The sequence below is a fragment of the Leopardus geoffroyi genome, chromosome C1, assembly GCF_018350155.1.
Source record: "Leopardus geoffroyi isolate Oge1 chromosome C1, O.geoffroyi_Oge1_pat1.0, whole genome shotgun sequence".
In the NCBI taxonomy this organism is placed as follows: domain Eukaryota; kingdom Metazoa; phylum Chordata; class Mammalia; order Carnivora; family Felidae; genus Leopardus; species Leopardus geoffroyi.
In genome coordinates, this window is record NC_059328.1 from 117,083,560 (window position 1) to 117,101,343 (window position 17,784).

Below are 17,784 nucleotides of genomic sequence, written 5' to 3' on the forward strand. Positions count from 1 at the left end.
CCTCTCCCCTCCCCCACTCCGCTACCTCTGGGGAAGTGGGTGGGACTGAGAAAGGACATAAGGAACTGGCCTGCTTTGGGTGTTTAGTGCTCATTTTGGAGAGTTGCACGTTCAGGTCTTGGCCTGGGTGGACTTGGAGGCTGGAAGGCCTCCTAGACTGGGCCAGCTGGGGAGACCCATGGGAGAGTCGGGGGCAGGGGCCACAGCTGTAAGCCTTGCTGGCTGGCTGGGGCTGCATGGCCCCGGAGGGAAACTGGGGTCTTGGTTTCGTCCCGCAGACAACCGTGAATGTTCTGGTGCCTGTCTCCCATTGATGAGTTGTATCTGGAAGAGAGAAGTGGCAGATTTAGGGATCTTTGGCTGGATTTGAGCCACAATGTGTTTTCTTTGGGCTCCTCAGGCCCTTAAGATTCATTCAGTAAGTTGCAAGTGTTTAACATCTGGAGATGTGGTGTGTGCATGTGCTCTCTCTCTCTCTCTCTCTCTCACAAAATAAATAAATAAATGTTTAAAAAAAGCTTTAAAAAAACTGTGAAAGGGGGCCGCCTGGGTGGCTTAGTCGGTTGAGCGTCCGACTCTTGATTTCAGCCCAGGTCATGATCTCACGGTTCGTGGGGCTCTGAGTCGGCCTCTAAGCCTCCTTGGGATTCTCTCTCTCCCTCTCTCTTGGCCCTTTCCCCTTGCTCTCTCTCTCTTTCTCAAGATAAATAAATAAACATTAAAAAAAAAAAAAAAGCTTTTGAATCTGGAGATGTGACCACAGGGACCTTCTTACATGGTGTCAAGTGAGCAGAGCTTAAGAGGTGGTCCCTTGCCCCTCTACACGCTGGCCTGGGTTTTTACCTCTTGTGTTTGCAACCACTGATGTAGAGCTGTGCTGGCCAACAGCATAGCCGTGAGCCTCCTGTGGCTTATTTAAAATTAAATAACTTCATGTTTGTTTGTTTGTTTAATTTTTTTTAAATGTTTTTATTTATTTTTGAGACAGAGAGAGACAGAGCACGAGCAGGGGAGGGGCAGAGAGAGAGGGAGACACAGAATCCGAAGCAGGCTCCAGGCTCTGAGCTGTCAACACAGAGCCCGACGCGGGGCTTGAACTCACGGACCGTGAGATCATGACCCGAGCCAAAGTCGGACACTTAACCGACTGAGCCACCCAGGCGCCCCGAGTAACTTCATGTTCTAAGTAAAATTTAAAGTTCTGTTTCTCATTCACACTCCTATTTCAGTTGCTCTCTAGGCACGTGTGGCTAGCGGCTGCTGATCGATCGCACGGACACAGAACGTTTCTGTGACCCCTGAAAGTTGTAAATCTGTAGCGGTTACCAACTGCCTCTGTCTGTATTCAGACCTTGCCTCCTAGCCTCATCTGACCTATTGCGGCCCATGTGTAGAACCAAGTGGTTGGGTGATGTGATGGCTCGAAGTTCCTTTCTAACAGTAAAATCCTTGTATATGGGCAAGGACAGGTAACACGCCTAGAACTTGGTTAGTTCCATTAATCTCTGGATTATTGATGTTTTAACAGACTTCCATCCTTTAACAGACCGGAAGCCCTTCCAGAGGAATACCCAGTGACATTACCCTTGGGATGAGTGTCGCAGGGACTCCCTTGGTGACTACTTTGAAGGACAGCCAGTTTGGGTGAATAATTCTCCCATTCTATATGTCTGTACACAAAAGTCACTGACTTTATCGCACTCTTTTTTGGTATTTGTATTGTGCTGTTATTCTTGGGATTAAAAGTGAGTACAGCGTAGAGTGCTAATGAACTTCTTCCTTACTTAATAAGGTTGCAACGTGGAGTCTTTTAAAATAACCAACAAATTTGTAGAAGTCAGCAGCCTGTAGCCCCACAGGGCACCAAGTGCATTATGTTAAAAATAGAGCTCATCTAGTATACAGTGTGTGTTCTCTTTGACCCAGCAGTTTGTCCTTTTCAGAATTTGTCCTAAGGAGATAGCCGTACATGTGTGGAATTGGGCACCCATCACAGTATTGTTTGAAGTAATGAAAAATTCTAACCAACCCTGAGTGCCAGCATCGGTTTGGAAGATTGGATCAGTAGTTATGGTACTTGGATACAATAGGGTATCAGATAGCCACTGAAAATGAGGGTATAGATCCTTGTCTGTTCATTTGGGAAGACTTCGTGGCATATTGAGTGGAAACTCCCCCCCCCCCCCCCAGTTTATGTAAAATTCACATGCAGATATGCTCCTGCAGAGATGTCCTGTGGGGACAGCCATCAAAGTGTTAATAAGGTTATTATCGAGTGATGGGATTTGGGGCAACCTTATTTTCTTCTTCAGACTTCTGGTCCTCTTTCCCCCTAGTAATCTAGGCTTGTTTCATTTTTTGTTGTTGTTGTTGTTTTTTTGTTTGTTTGTTGGCTTGTTTCATTTTTTATTTTTTAACATGGTGCTCTCATCACTTACTGAGTACCTACTGTATTCCAGGCATTTTCTTAAGACTCTTCACCCTCAGGTGTATTCTTTAAGGTATTATTGTCGTGATCTTACTGATAAAGCATGTGAAGCCTGGAGACGGAGCCACCCAGCTGGCCAGTAGGGTTGGTAGAGCAGGTATTGAGTCCCAGATCTGTGTGACAAAGCCCTGCACTTTGTCCTGTTGTGGGCGATGTCAGGGCAGCAGAGAAGTTTGAGCGAAGGCTCACCCAAGAGGTTTTCTGGTATAACTGTCAGAGAAGTACTGTGTCTTGCTTGAGGTCATACATAAGCTAGCTTGAGAGAGATGAGAAAGACGATAAACATGGGGTTCTGGATACTGGGAGTTTGTTCACAAATCTGAAGATGGTCTTGATGAATTCAGGAGGCTTGGGTTTGTTTCCAGTTCAGTCACTGCTCAAACTTCGTGACTTTGGGTAAATCTTTTGGCAAACTCTTTGGTCTTTATTTTCCTCATTTGCAAATTCAGGATAGCATAGTCTGCATCTCAGGTTACTGTGAGATTATTCAGATTCACCCCAAAGTGCCTTAAAACAATAAAGTACAACACGAGTGCAAAATATTATATTTACTGAAGCCAGTCCAGTCGTCTGAGGCTTAAGGAATGTAGTGGTCTTCCTACCTAGCTTGTCCCTTACGGACTTTTTTGGAGAAAAGAATTTAGTATTTCATACAGATGTCACGCTCTAGGATGAAAACTGTGTTGGTTTCTGTTTTGGTGCTTTTTTTACTGGTGGTTTGGAAAGTAAGGGAGGCAGAGACTAGTCACAGACTTACAGGTCAAGGGGTCCAAGGAGCACTGCCACTTTTTTAGTTTTTAAACTTAAAAAAAATTACAAACTATCTGTAGAAAGTGCATGGAACACAAAGACACAGTTTTATAAGTTGTGATAAAACTAATAGTTGTTAACTGCCACTCTGGAACAGATATAGAACATTGCCAGCGTTCCCCAAAGTAACCACTCTCCTGACTTTTATGGTAATCGCTTTTCTTTTCTTTTCTTTCCTTTTCTTTTCTTTTCTTTTCTTTTCTTTTCTTTTCTTTTCTTTTCTTTTCTTTTCTTTTCTTTTCTTTTCTTTTCTTTTCTTTTCCTTTCCTTTCCTTTCCTTTCCTTTCCTTTCCTTTCCTTTCCTTTCCTTTTCTTTTCTTTTCCTTTTCTTTTCTTTTCTTTTCCTTTTCTTTTCTTTTCTTTTCTTTTCTATTCTCTTTTCTTTTTTCTTTTCTTTTCTCTTTTCTTTTCTCTTTTCTTTTCTTTTTTCTTTTCTCTTTTCTTTTCTTTTCTTTTCTTTTCTTTTCTTTTCTTTTCTTTTCTGTCTTATCACCTAAATATGCACTTTAAAATTATAGTTTATGTTTGCTTGCTTTTGAACTTCATACAAAAGTTTCATTACCTAGTGTCTGGCCTTTTCGCTTGTTATTACGAGATTTATCTATACCATTGAGCATAGTTGTGATTCATTCATTTTTATTCTTGGGTATGAAAACTACAACCCATACATTCTACAGTAGATGGACACATGGATTTATAGATTTAGGCTATTATAAATAGTGTTGCTTTGATGAATTTTGTATATTTCACCTGTTATATATGTGCAGGTATGTCTATTGGGCATATTCCTAGTGGTGGAATTGCTGCAAATTTTGTAGATAATAGCAGGGTGTTTTCTTTTCTTTTTAAATGTTTATTTATTTTGAGAGAGAGAGAGAGCATGTGTGTGTGTGTTGGGGGGGGGGGGCAGAGAGAGGGAGAGAGAGAAGCCCAAGCAGGCTTCACACTCAAAGCAGAGTCCGACACAGAGCTTGATGACACAGAGCTTGATACCATGATTGTGAGATCATGACATGAGCCAAAATCAAGAATCGGAAGCTTAACTGACTGAGCCACCCAGGTGCCCCCAAAGATGTTTTCTGAAGTGTTGTTTGTACCAGTTTACATTCCAACCAGCACGTATGAGAGTTTGCATGTTCTTGTCACACTTGGTATTGTCAGTCTTTAATTTTAGCCATTCTGGGGAGTATGTATCAGTGTCTCTTTATAATTTTACTTTCCATTTCTCTGATGATTAATGGAGGCTTAACAACTTTTCATATACTTCTGACCATTGCTGTCTTTTATTAAGTGTCTGTTCAGCTATTTTGCCCATTTTTCTTCTGGGTTGCCTATTGATTGGTTTGTAGAAGATCTCTATATATGTACTGTATATTCTGGAATCAGGCCTGTGGTTCCTTATTTGTTTTATAAATACCTTCTTTCAGTGTGACTTGCCTTTTACTTTCTTACAGTGTTTGATATGCCAAAGTTCTTAATTTTAGTTTGATCCAGTTCATCGGTCTTTTCCTTTAGGGTTTGTGTTTATTGTGCACTGCTATTTTCTTATGTCAATTTCTAAAAGCTTTATGGTTTTGCCTTTCCACACTTATATCTGTTACTGGGAATTCATTTTTATGTATGGTGTGAGGTAGGAGTCAGTTTCTTTCTTATTCCATATATTCAATTGACTCAGGGGCATTTATTTAAAAGAACAACCCTGTTCTCACTGGTCTGTAGTACCCACTTTCTCATAAGTTAAGTGCCCATATATGTGTGAGTCTGTTTCTTTATTCTGTCCTTTTAATACAGTTGTCTCTCCTTGACCTGATAGCACATTGCCTTAATCATTACCATTTTGTAATAAATCTTTATATCCAGTGGAAGCAAGTTTTATCACCTCTTGTCTCACCATTTACATTTCCGCATAGGTTTTGGAATCAATTTGTGAACTTCTTAAAAAAATACACAGTTGGAATTTTGAGTGAAATTTTACTGAATGTAGATCAATTGAGGAAAAATGAGAATTTCACTGTACTGAATATTCCAACCTATAGTTTATCTTTCCATTTATTTTAGTGCTCTTTAATTTTTTTTAATTGTTCCATAGCTTTTTGGGTAGATATTTATCTTGGCTAGCTTTATTCCTAGGTGTTTATTTTTATGCAATTAAATACGGAAACTTAAAAAAAATTCCTTTTTGGCTTGTTGGTACGGAAATGTAGTTGATTCTTTTATATATTGACTTTGGATTATTCAGTCTTGCTTAGCTAACTTTTTAATTTTATAATATACCTGTAGATCTTCTAGATCTTCTATTTATATAGTTTCCATTAGTAATGGCAGTTTTGCTTCTTTATGAGTTTTATTACCTCCAGTTGTTTTTGTTTTTTTTTCCCCTCAGTATTTCATCATGAAGTATGCTTGATTTGACACTTGGATCAAGATTTGGCTCTATCCACCTTTGGCTGTTTTGAATAATGCTGTTAGGAACATAGTTGTACAAGTATCTTTTGGAATCCTGCTTTCACTGCTTTTGAGTATATACCCAGAAGTGGAGTTGCTGGATCATATGGTAATTTTGTGTTTAATTATTTGAGGACCCACTGTATCATTTTCCATTGTTTTATATTCCTACCAGCAGTGTATCAAGAGTTCTAATGTCCCCATGTCCTCACCAGCACCTGTTATTTTCTTTCTTTATTTTCGTTTTCATTTAAAAAGGATGTTTATTATTTTGAGAGAGAGAGAGCAGGGGAGGGCAGAGAGAGAGAGGGGAAGCGGGGAGAGAGAATCCTAAGCAGGCTCTGCACTGCCAGCACAGAGCCTGATGCAGGGCTCAAACTCAGAAACCGTGAGATCATCACCAGAGCCGAAATCCAACCAACTGAGCCACCCAGGTGCCCCCTTTTGCTTGTTTTCTGTTTTTTTTAAAGCAGGCTTTACTCCCAGTGCAGAGCCCAGTGTGGGGCTTGAACTCACAACCTTGAGTTCATGACCTGACGTGAGATGTTGGATGCCTAACGGATTGAGCCACCCAGGCACCCCTCTTCCTCCCTTCCTCCTTTCTTCCCTTCTGTTATAATAGTGATCCAAATGGGTCACAGCTATTGCTTTTTACCTGCTGTTGCTGACTGTCCTTTTTGAACTCCATTTGAACTTATGTTCGTTCTTTTCTGTCTATTCTTTGTCTCTTACCTATTTTTTTTGAATATTTCATTCTTTTGCCTTTTCATTGTGGATTTTTTTCTGCAGACTTAGTGTCCAGTGTGCTTTTATTTATTTATTTATTCATTTATTTATTTTTTCAATATATGAAATTTATTGTCAAATTGGTTTCCATACAACACCCAGTGCTCATCCCAAAAGGTGCCCTCCTCAATACCCATCACCCACCCTCCCCTCCCTCCCACCCTCCAGTGTGCTTTTAAAAATTTTTTTTTTTTCAACGTTTATTTATTTTTGGGACAGAGAGAGACAGAGCATGAACAGGGGAGGGGCAGAGAGAGAGGGAGACACAGAATCGGAAACAGGCTCCAGGCTCTGAGCCATCAGCCCAGAGCCTGATGCGGGGCTCGAACTCACGGACCGTGAGATCGTGACCTGGCTGAAGTCGGACGCTTAACCGACTGCGCCACCCAGGCGCCCCTCCAGTGTGCTTTTAAACCCATCCATTGAATACTGAATTTTGGATATTGTATTATTTGGTGCTTTTGAAAATTGATGTCACTTTTTAAAGTTCGTAATTTCTCTCCCCCAAATTTTAATCGTGTTTTATCTTCTTACGTATAGTAGGAATTACTATTATTATTATCATTATTATTATAAGTAAGCTTTGTATCCAACATGGGGCTTGAACTCATGACTCTGAGATCAAGAATCACATGCTCTACTGACTGAGCCAGCCAGGTGCCCCAGAATTATTATTTTAATATCTAATTATTTTCATGCGCATAGTTCAGTGTGTCTGTGTTTCTGTCAGTTTTCATTTCTAGGTATCATGTGTGCCTGGTTATCTTTGGTTGTATTTTGGACATTGTATTTGCAAATTGTTTAAAGAAGTAAAATGAGGGGGTGCCTCAGTGGCTCAATTGGTTAAGCGTTTGACTCTTGATCTTGCCTCACATCGTGATCTCACAGTTCATGAGTTCGAGCCCTGAGTCAGGCTCTGTGCTGATAGTGTGGAGCGTGCTTGGGATTCTCTGTCTTCCTTTCTCTCTGCCCCTCCCCAGCTTACATTTTCTCTCCCTAAAATAAATAAACATTAAAAAAAAGAAGTAAATTGAAGACTAGATTGGATGATGTTCTCTCCATCCAGAAGTGCTTTGTGTTTTCATCTGCCTAGGGCTTTAGGGCACCACTAAGCCAAGATCATTTCCATCTGATGTCAAGGATTGCTATTTTTTGGGGCCACCCAGATTCTTAGAAGCTAATCTGTGGTTGTTTAGGCTGTTTTACTTTCAGTTCACTCTTCTGAGGTCTAGCTAGCCATTTGGATTTCTAACTCAAGTTGTAGGGGGCTATGCAAGCCACCAACCTTTGTGGGCTCTGGAATCCAGTCTGTTCTCCTGGACCCAAATGGATATTGAGAGTGATTCTCAGTGTTTTGGTTGCCCCTTCCCAGTGTCTAAATGGCCCGAGGGCAGAAGTGGGGCATTTGCTGCAGGCTCCTCCCTCTGGATTTTACTTTATGTATGTTTCATGACCTGGTAACTACTCTTTGCCTTCTTAGTTCTTTGATGTTTCCAACCAGATGTTCTTTTATAATTTAGCTAGCAATTTTAGTTGTTTTCAGCATGAGGGTGAGTCTGAGTTACTTCGCAATTATTACCTGCTTTTAAAAGCATTTTTTTTTTAACGTTTATTTATTTTTGAGACAGAGGGAGACAGAACATGAGTTGGGGAGGGGCATAGAGAGAGGGAGACACAGAATCTGAAACAGGCTCCAGGCTCTGAGCTGTCAGCACAGAGCCCGATGTGGGCCTCGAACTCACGGACCGTGAGATCATGACCCGAGCCGAAGTCGGACGCTTAACTGACCAAGCCACCCAGGCGCCCCTAAAAGCATGTTTTTAAAGTTGTAGGATGAAGGAATTGTGTTGGACCTCGAGAACTCCTCTGTTCTCCTCTGTTCTCATCTGTTCAATGAATTCATTACTAAGTCAGGTAGCTTGTGTTTTGTTTTTGCTTTTGGTAAAGTAGGGGTTGATTGACCACCCCACCACGTACCCACTACTGTGCCATATATGTGTGTGTGTGTGTGTGTGTGTGTGTGTGTGCGCGCGCGCGTGTGTGTAATGGAAAGTTTGAAAAAATAACAAGGCATAATATTCCTTACATGTAAGGAGTTTAGTTGTGAAAACAAGCATAAACTCAGAAAATTGAATAGAATATTAAAGGAGGTGCTCAAAGGTAATGCCGAATCACTGGCTTAGTGAACACCAAGGCATTAAGTCCTGGGTGTGAGCCTGACCTCCTCCTTGCCTCTGCCCTCTCTCTCCCAGGCTGCCTTCCTCATGCTGGTCACTGTGCCCCCTGTTCCAGCCCCCTGTCACCTCTTCTTTGCCATTACAGCTATTCAGGGGCTGTCCCATCGTCTTCAAGACGTGTCTGAAGCCCTTGAGGAGCTGCCTCCCCTGCGACTTCTCGGCCCTGTCGTGTGCTTAAGCTGTCCACATCGTGGCAGCCGTCTGTCTGCATGCACGCTTCCCTCGGCCTGCTTCCTTTGGTGCAAGGCTGGTTTTTCAAAACTTAGCTTCACACCGCGTGACTTTTTCTGGGAAGCCTTCTTTGCTGTCTGAGTCCCTTGCTGTCGGGAATCACAAATCTCTGCTGGACCACTGGTCAGTGTCTGTTGCCCATGGTAATGGCAGTGACGGTGAGCTGGCTATAACAGCCAGCATGTGTGCGTGGTCTAGCCCTGACCATGCACCAAGCACTATTTCAAGCACTTGACGTACACAAAGCGACCTATGAGGGAACTGTTACTGTTGTCCCCATTTTACAGGTAGGAAACTGAGGTACAGAGAGGCTTCACGGCTAATAATTGTGGTCTTCCAGGCAGTGGCTTTATTCATGTATCCCCTTCTTCAGTAGGGAAATGGAAACATAGGAGCAAGGCCTGAGCTGCGAAGATAAATGTTTGTGGGTGACGATTCCCTTTCTTGCCCACTGGGGCTGTGACTCAGGGTGAACTAGACAACTATATATGAACCCCCCCTCCCCCACCCTACCCCACTTCCTTCCCAAGTTTTGTTGTTGATTCTGTTCTGTCCTCTCCTGTCCTATTTCCCTGGGTCTTAGCTGCCAAGCCAGGCTTCTTGGGGGAGTCTCTGGACTTCCCAGTCCATCTGGGCTAGACTTTTTGAAATTTACTCTGTAGGGTTTAGCTAGGCGTGATCTGGTCCAACCTACCAAGTCAAACCTCCATCTTGGAAAGGATTGAAGGCTGTGCTCCCTCCAATTCTACAGGTAGCTTAACTGATGATAAGTGCTGTGATATCTGACAGAATTTTGAATCCTTTGAATAAGGATTATTATACTTTAGTGTTGAATGAGTGATGAAGGGATGTGGTGAGAACTCGAAGGCGGCAACATTTAGTATTTCTGTAATGAATAATGCTCCCACCTCCAACAAGTTATGCAACCATACTCATGCTTAGGATTCATCAGGGAAAAGCCAATTCCATTTAATTAATGGGCTGCTCTTTTTAAAATACAAGCATTAATGTTTGGCACAGTTTTGGATTTACAGGAAAATTACAGGATGGTACAGAGATTTCCAGTGTACCCCCCACTCAGACTCTCCGTTAATATTAACATTAGTACGGTATTGTTGTTACGATTAATAAAGCAATATTGATGCATTCCTATTAACTCAAGTCCAAAGTTTATTCAGAGTTCCTCACTCCCCCCCCCCCCGCCCCCCCCACTGTCCTTTATCTGTTCCTGGATCCCACCCAGGGTACACACTACAGTTAGTTGTCATGTGTCCCCAGACTCTTCCTCTAGGTTAGGACAGTTTCTTGGACTTCCATGTTTTTGATGACTTTATCAGTACTGGTCAGGCATCTTGTAAGATGTTCCTCTATGGGAATTTGATGTTTTCCTCATGATTAAATGGGCTTATGGATTTTGAGGATGTAAAGTGTCATTTTAATCACACCATCACAAGCATAGATATGTCAACATGATTTGTGACTGTTGTTATTGACCCTGATCATCTGGTTGAGGTGATGTTTGTCAGGTTTCTCCACTGTAAAGTTATTCCCCTCTGCTTTCATACTGTACTCTTTGAAAGGAAGTCAGAGTGTAATACCTAATCCTCTTTAGCCCTGCGAGTAAAGCCACCATTTTAAAATGTATTATACCATGACGTATTTAAAAAAAAAAAACAAAACAAAACCTGTTCTTTGTAAAAGAATTTTAGAATTACTTCCTTTAATATCTCCAACGTGCCAGCCCCTTTCATAGGGCATGTAGTAGACATGTTTGTGTCCTGATTAATGGGCAGTTTGAAGCAGTGAATTCCAAGCTGAATAGAAAAGCCTGCGGTCTTTGCTTTTTCAAGCTCCTGCGGGCAGGGGCAGACAGATGAGAATTCGGAATCATAATTATATTGCCTGATGTTAGGATTATTATCTTTGCCTCAGTCTTACGTGGTCTGTAAGATACTGGACCTCGTTTTTTTTTTTTTTGTTTGTTTTGTTTTGTTTTTTTAAGAGAGAGGCAAACCATAAGATAGACTTTTTTTTAATGTTTATTTTTGAGAGAGAACGTGTGAGTGGAGGAGGGGCAGACACACACACACACAATCCAAGGCAGGCTCCAGCCTATCAACACGGAGTCCGACATGGTGCTTGAACTCAAACAGCAAGATCATGGCCTGAAGTCGGGCACTTAGCCGACTGAACCCCCTAGGTGCCCCTGGTTTGTTTTTAAAGCTCTTGCAACAAGGCAACACTGCTTCCTACTGAGCAGGGAGGCTTATTTCTGATCGTGTATTGAAGCACAGAAGCGGATGGATTTCGTGAATTAAGCTTGCGTTTTGGGGGAGCAGCATTTATGGTCTACGCCGATAGATTTGCGAAGTGAGCTTTGATGCAGTTGAGTTGAATTAGCGGTGAATGTTGCTAAGAAAGTGTAAAGAAACTATGGGAATATGGGAACGAAAGTGACAGGGAGCGAGCGCCGCTTGTAGGTTGAGAGAGGCGTAACAATCAGCAGCGTGTGTCCAACTTGGCTGTTATTGAACTCAAAAGTCGTGGAAAAGAGGTTTTTCGTTTTTCCAAAAATTGCACCAAGGTAAAGCAGAGCTCTAGTTGATGCGGGTGTGTTGTACAGGCGTTAGCAGTACTGCCCTCACTATACGCTCATTGGACAGTAGCGCAACCCCAAGAAAAGGATGGTTGGCAAAAGTTCTGCGTGCGCTGCTAGCAGGAAGCGCCAATACCGGGTAGGGTTGGGGTGACTAATTCTCAACTGGCCTTGCAGCCTGGTAGCTAGTGTCCCTTTATACTGAGCACAGCTTCCGAAGGAAACCACCAACTCCTTGTTTCCTGAGGCTTCTGAAGGTCGCGACGTGGCCGCTTAGTTTTACCCAGAAGGCCACGCGCCAGATGCGGGTAATTTGCATACGTATTCCTCGTCGGGGCGGGGCTGTAGGGGGCGGGGCAGCGGCGCCGGTTTACACGCTGGTCCGCTCGCGTTCTGCATACGGACCCGCCGTGGCTTTTTATTTCCTTTCAAGTGACCGGTTGTTTTCTTACTTAAGCTGTGAACAGCTCTTTGCGTACCAGAGCAGCCCTCTTGATAACCAGTTTTTTCTGCCGTCGACATGCACTCTCCGGGCTCACGGACGGCGTTTGAGCCAGGAATGGGGGGGCATCCCGGCAGCTGGTGGGCGCGAGCTCAGGCCCCGAGGCCGGCAGCTAACGGGTTCCCGCTGTTTTCCCTTGCAGGTGGTTCTTCTCGGCATGGACATCCTGTCTGCGCTGGTCACCCGGCTGCAGGATCGGTTCAAGGCGCAGATTGGCACAGGTGAGCTGTGGGTAGGTGTGGAGCGGGCCCCCACATTCTCCACCGTCCAGCCCCCAGCCTTCCCTCCGTCTCCCCAGCGCCTCCACTTAGCTGTATCCAACCCTTAGAGCTGGAGCCCCCCACCTCCCGCTGTCCTAGCCAAACCCCCTCCCAGCCAACCAACCCTCGTCTCTCCTTCAGTCTCCCCCTGCTGGCGCGGCACCACTGCTCCCTCTCCCCTCCTGAGCTCACCCCACAACCGCTGGCCTCACGGCACCTGCTGGCATGTTCACTGTTTCTGGTTTTATCATACCTTTCCGCCGGCTTCTTTCTGTGTTCGTGTTTTCATACACAGTGTCACTGCCTGTTCTTTCTTCTACAGATTAGCTGTCACATTTTAGTGCCAACCAAATCATATTTGCCCCTTTTGAGGGGCATTGTGTTTTCTCACTTGGAAAAGGCCTGCAAATCTAATACGGTTATATTCTTTCCAGGTCATTATCGTTGGTGTTAGTGTGTTCCCTTTGATCGTAAATGTTACAAGTGCATGTTAAATGACCACTTTTTATTTTGGAGGGAAAACAGTATGTCAGAAAAATGAAATAAAAAATAAGCACAGGTTTCGTTTTAGAGATGACACAGTCATTTCTCAATTCCTGACCTCTGGGATTTCATGGTAGTATAAGCACCAAGCAGCTCTGTTTGTACACACATTTCCTTATAGAACTTCTCCCTTTCAGTTGCTGCATGTGTATTTGTTATTATTATTATTACTATTTTTTTTGCTAACTTCCTGGTCAGCATGCTCTTTCAGACAAGGTCAAGAACTCTTTCCCACTCTGGCACTAACTGTCCATCTGTAAATAAAAACTTCCCTTTTATTTATTTATTTGTTTGTTTTTAAAAAACTTTTTTTTTTTTAATGTTTATTTTTGAGAGAGAGAAAAACAGAGCTCGAGCAGAGGAGGGGCAGAGAGAGAAGGAGACATAGAATCCAAAGCAGGCTCCACGTTCTGAACTGTCAGCACAGAGCCTGACGAGGCTTAAACTGTGAAATCATGATCTGAGCCAAAGTCAGACGCTTAACTGACTGACCCACCCAGGCACCCCAAAACCTCCCTTACTTTTAGACATTTCATATTTTATAGCATTATATTTTCCTCCTAAATTAACTGAATTATTCAGGGATAGCTCTCGTAAAAGAAAAGTTTATGGGAGAAGCAAAGTAAGCCGATTTCTGTTAGGTGAATGCTCTTGGAGTGCTAGCTCTTGGAGTGGCCCACACCTGGGTGTGTGGAGGATGGGTGGGGACCTTGACTCTCTCTAGAGCATGTGCATGTACATTATGTAGAATTCACAAGTGTAGATGAAAGAAGGATGGAGTCTTGAGTGCCCGCTCCTTTTACCTCCGGCGAATATGCTGGACCCCCTCCTTTACCTAGATTTCCATTCCGGCCAGGATCTGCCACTGACATCCATTTTAATTTTTTGCCAGCTTAAAAACGTGTTGATAGCTAGCTGGAAGAGGGTGGGCTAAGGAAGAAGACTGGTATAGGATGTCCGAGCAAAGGACTTCCGGATTCTCAGACCAGCTCCTGTGGATTTTAGTGAGGAAAGTAGAACCACGCGGATCCGTGGGTTTAGATTGGCGCACATCATTTAGGCCAGGATTTTGTCTTCCTGGGGATTGAAATACCCAGTTGGTGACTGCAGGACCCGACTCCCCCGCCCTCCCCCGCCCCCACAGGCTTTCATTTGATGAATTTGCATTTTGATTTTCAGTGTTGCCAAGTTTAATAGACAGACTGGGAGATGCTAAAGACTCTGTGCGAGAGCAAGACCAGACTCTGCTGCTGAAGATCATGGATCAAGCTGCTAATCCCCAGGTAGGGCGGGGAGGTGCGTCTGCCTCACTCAGCATCCCTGGTGACTCCATATAAAAAGAATTTCTTTTAAAGCTGTTGTGTTTCACGTGAAAAATTCCATAGCATTTAAGCTGCGCCCCCACGCCCCCATACAGGATGGTTGAATAAGTAATACGTAGCAAAGGGTATACTTTGAATAAATTAGTGGACTTAACATGAGTCTCGAGTGCTTGGTTGAGTCCATTAGATTCTTGAGCTCGTGTGTGTAACTGACTCGGTTTCTCTGAAAAGAGGGGGTTGTGGTGTCTGGAGGGTCAGGAGCCCTGGCTGGAGCCCTCATTCCGATCTGCTAGTGAGCTGGGGCTGCGGGGACAGGTGGACAGAGAGACACAGCCCTGCCTTCCAGGCTTCCGTTGTGTCATGTTCAGGGGGTGGGGTGGGGTGGGGCGGGGTGGTGGAGGGATCAGAAAAAGCCATCCAGGGAGGGTAGTACCCAGAATGTGTTACGAGGTGAATGGATGCGTGGCTTGCAGATACAGCGGGGACCGCTGTTGTGGACCGGGAGAGCGGTAGGAGTATGTGATCTTTTGCATGCCACCCAAACCTCTCTCGGCTTTCATTTCCTCACCCACGAAACGGGGGCTGGTTACACCTTTCTTTCAGAGCTTTTGGGGTAATCACATGCAGTTATATAAAGGAATGTGTTTGGAAAAGCTGTGTGTTGATATACGAATATAAGTCACTATTTTTCAGTGTGCTCTGGAGAGGACGAAATGGGTGACTCAAGGCTGGGCTGACTTGGCACCTGCTGAGAGGTCCCTCTCCTGTTGGCCCTGTATTAAATGAAGGCTCCTCCTCTCCTCTCCTCTCCTCTTCTGTCCTTTGTCGCCTACAGTATGTGTGGGACCGGATGCTGGGAGGCTTCAAGCACAAGAATTTCCGGACTCGGGAAGGCACGTGCCTCTGCCTTGTTGCCACACTCAATGCGTAAGTCTGGGTGGGGCCTAAGGGTTTCCCTGGCCAAGCATGTTTATTTTCGTTTTATTTTTTTTTAAGTTTATTTATTTATTTTTAGAGAGAGAGAGAGGAGGAGGGGTGGAGAGAGAGAAGTAGAGAAGAGAGAGAGAGAGGGAGGAGGGGGTAGAGAGGGAGAGAGAGAATCCCATGCGGGCTCTGCACCATCAGCATGGAGCTTGAACCATGTGGTCGTGAGACCACAAGATCATGACCTGAGCTGAAATCAAGAGTCGGACGCTTAACTGACTGAGCCACCCAGGGGCCCCAGGTGCCCCAGGATTTTTATTTTTAACTTTGTGTTTTGAGGTAACTATAGGTTTCAGGAGGTTGCAGAGAAACATCCTGGGAAGTTCCGTGGACCCCTCCCCATAGTCCTTCAGTGTTAACATCTTACATCTTGTATAGCACAGTGCCAGCACCTGGAAACCAATCGATGCAGTGCACAGAGCTCCTACAGATTCCTCTGGTTACACACAGGCGTGGTGGGTGCCGACCTGTCCCTTTCTGTCACGTGTGTAGCTCTGGGGAGCCAGCCCTCCAGCAAGGTACAGACCTGCACAGCACCCCAGGCTCCCTCACGCTAGCCACCCCCAGCAACCACTAATCTGTTCGCCATCTCTGTGATTGTGTCGCTTCGAGAGTGTTATACAAATGGAATCATACACAATGAGAATGTAACCCTATGAGATTGACTTCTTCCACTGAACATGATTCCTTTGAGGTTGCGTATGGGGTATTGCCTACACAGCAGTTCCTTTCTTTTCATCGCCCAGCAGAATTCCACGGTACAGTCTTAGCCACTCGTGTCACCATTCACCTGTTGAAGGCTATTTGAATAGTTTCTGCTTTCTGGCTAGTACAAATACAGGTGCTGTGAGCATGTACATACACGTCCCGCCATCAATATAAGCTTTCCTTTCTCTTGGATCGGTGTCCAAGAGGGCCATTGCTGGGTCGTTTGGTAGGTTTAACTTTAAAGAAGCTGCCAGACTTTTTTTAGTTTTAAAAGGAACTGCCAAACTGTTTTCCAGAGTCGTCTGTACCATTTTACATCCCCACCAGCCAGTGTATGAATGATTTAGTTTCTTCGTATCTCTGTTAGCAGTGAATGTTCTCATTGTTTTTTATCTGACCCATGTTCTTAGGTGTATGGTGATATCTCATTGTAGTTTTAGTTTGTACTTTCCTAACGACGAGCGACATGGAATATTTTTTCATGTGCTTATTTGTAGGAGAGGCAAAGATTTTTAAAACAGAAAAGTTACATGTCACTCCTTCTGATCATAAAAGTGACACTGTATATGTCTGAAAACGTGCATCAGGAAGAAAATAATGATTACGTACCTTTCTGCCACCTTCGTGCAATCACTGTCACCTCGTGGCGCATTGTAGTCCAGCCTGTAAAGTTATATTATTTTCAAAAACAAAACTGGGATGACATTTATGTCACCTCGTAAAGTTTTCCCCTTCTCATTAGCCTTTTCAGTGCCGTTAAGTTTGCCCAAACGTGTCTGGAGTTTTTTAAAAAAGCATTTCTTGGTTAGGATCACAGTAATTTCACTTCTGAGAATGTGCCCTAAGGAAGACATGAGCTTACCAGAGAGTTGTATTCGCAAGGGCTATTTGGGGCCGTGTCTGTGACGGTGGAAAGCGGTCAGGGACTTCAGTGCTGCCCAGCTGGGCGGTGTTCAGCTGGAACCCTCTGCGGCCACTGTGTCTTTCCATCCAGCGGTCATTAACCGAACGTCAGCCTGGGCAGGTGGAGAGTTAAATGAGGACCCTCTAGGGACTTGCGGTTTCGTTGAGAACACGGAGTTGGGCAGAATAGGAAGTGCGTGATAGGATAATAACGCAGGGCAGCCGTGTGGGAGGCAGGCAGCGCTGTGGGAAAGGCTGGCAGCCAGATCGGGGAGAGCCCTGAGTGCCAGGGAGAAGGCGCGTCAGCGAGGCTTTGAACTCTGTGCAGAGGAGGCCTTTGTGGTGCGCCGATTTTGGAACCAGGTGGGCGGAAGATTGGAAGATGGGAAGGAGGGAGAGCCTAGGTGTGAGGGGGCGATAGGGCCCTGGGGAGGGAGAAAGGGAGGGGGGACCGTTTCTTCCCTTTGTTCTCACCAGCAGTAAAACACTCCTTTTGTTTTCAGCTCTGGAGCACACACTTTAACACTAAGCAAGATTGTGCCACATATATGTAACTTACTTGGAGACCCCAACAGCCAGGTGAGTATATTTTGGTGAGGAAGAAGTATCCTGCTTATAGACCATCAGGATGCATTTTGGGGTCCTGTGTATAGCTGGTAGGCGGGTGGGACTTCATTCCTGTTTGTAATGCTCTGATTATCGTTCCAGATACTAGCATTACAGCCCGTTAGCATTAATAAGGTATCACTGGTGAACGTGGTGGCCCTTCTGCCCTGTTCTGTGTGTGGCTGAGGCCTCACTACCTGTGAAGTGACGTCCTCTGTGCCAGCCTCCAAGATAAGGTTGCTGGAGTCACTCCCTCACAGCCAAGAGGGGGTGAGCTCGGGGGAGAGCAATCAGTGCTGATTGACGTCAGATAGGGATTGACTCTTGGGGAAAGGGAGATTAGATGGAAAGGGCCTGAGCAGT

General features: G+C 44.5%; 1 protein-coding gene and 1 non-coding gene across 30 annotated transcripts in view; one reads left to right on the plus strand and one right to left on the minus strand.

Moving 5' to 3' along the window:
- Positions 1-17,784, plus strand: part of CLASP1 (cytoplasmic linker associated protein 1) — a 276,660-nt gene that overhangs the window by 82,948 nt on the left and 175,928 nt on the right. For all 29 annotated transcript variants that reach the window (XM_045479468.1, XM_045479475.1, XM_045479463.1 and 26 more), the window contains exons 3-6: positions 12,238-12,316; positions 14,078-14,181; positions 15,056-15,147; positions 17,319-17,394. In XM_045479468.1, coding sequence (XP_045335424.1) covers positions 12,238-12,316; positions 14,078-14,181; positions 15,056-15,147; positions 17,319-17,394 — 351 coding nt within the window. The remainder of the gene's footprint in view (positions 1-12,237; positions 12,317-14,077; positions 14,182-15,055; positions 15,148-17,318; positions 17,395-17,784) is intronic.
- LOC123600261 lies at positions 11,561-11,686 on the minus strand. The gene has a single exon (XR_006713620.1). It is a non-coding gene; the product is annotated as a U4atac minor spliceosomal RNA (small nuclear RNA).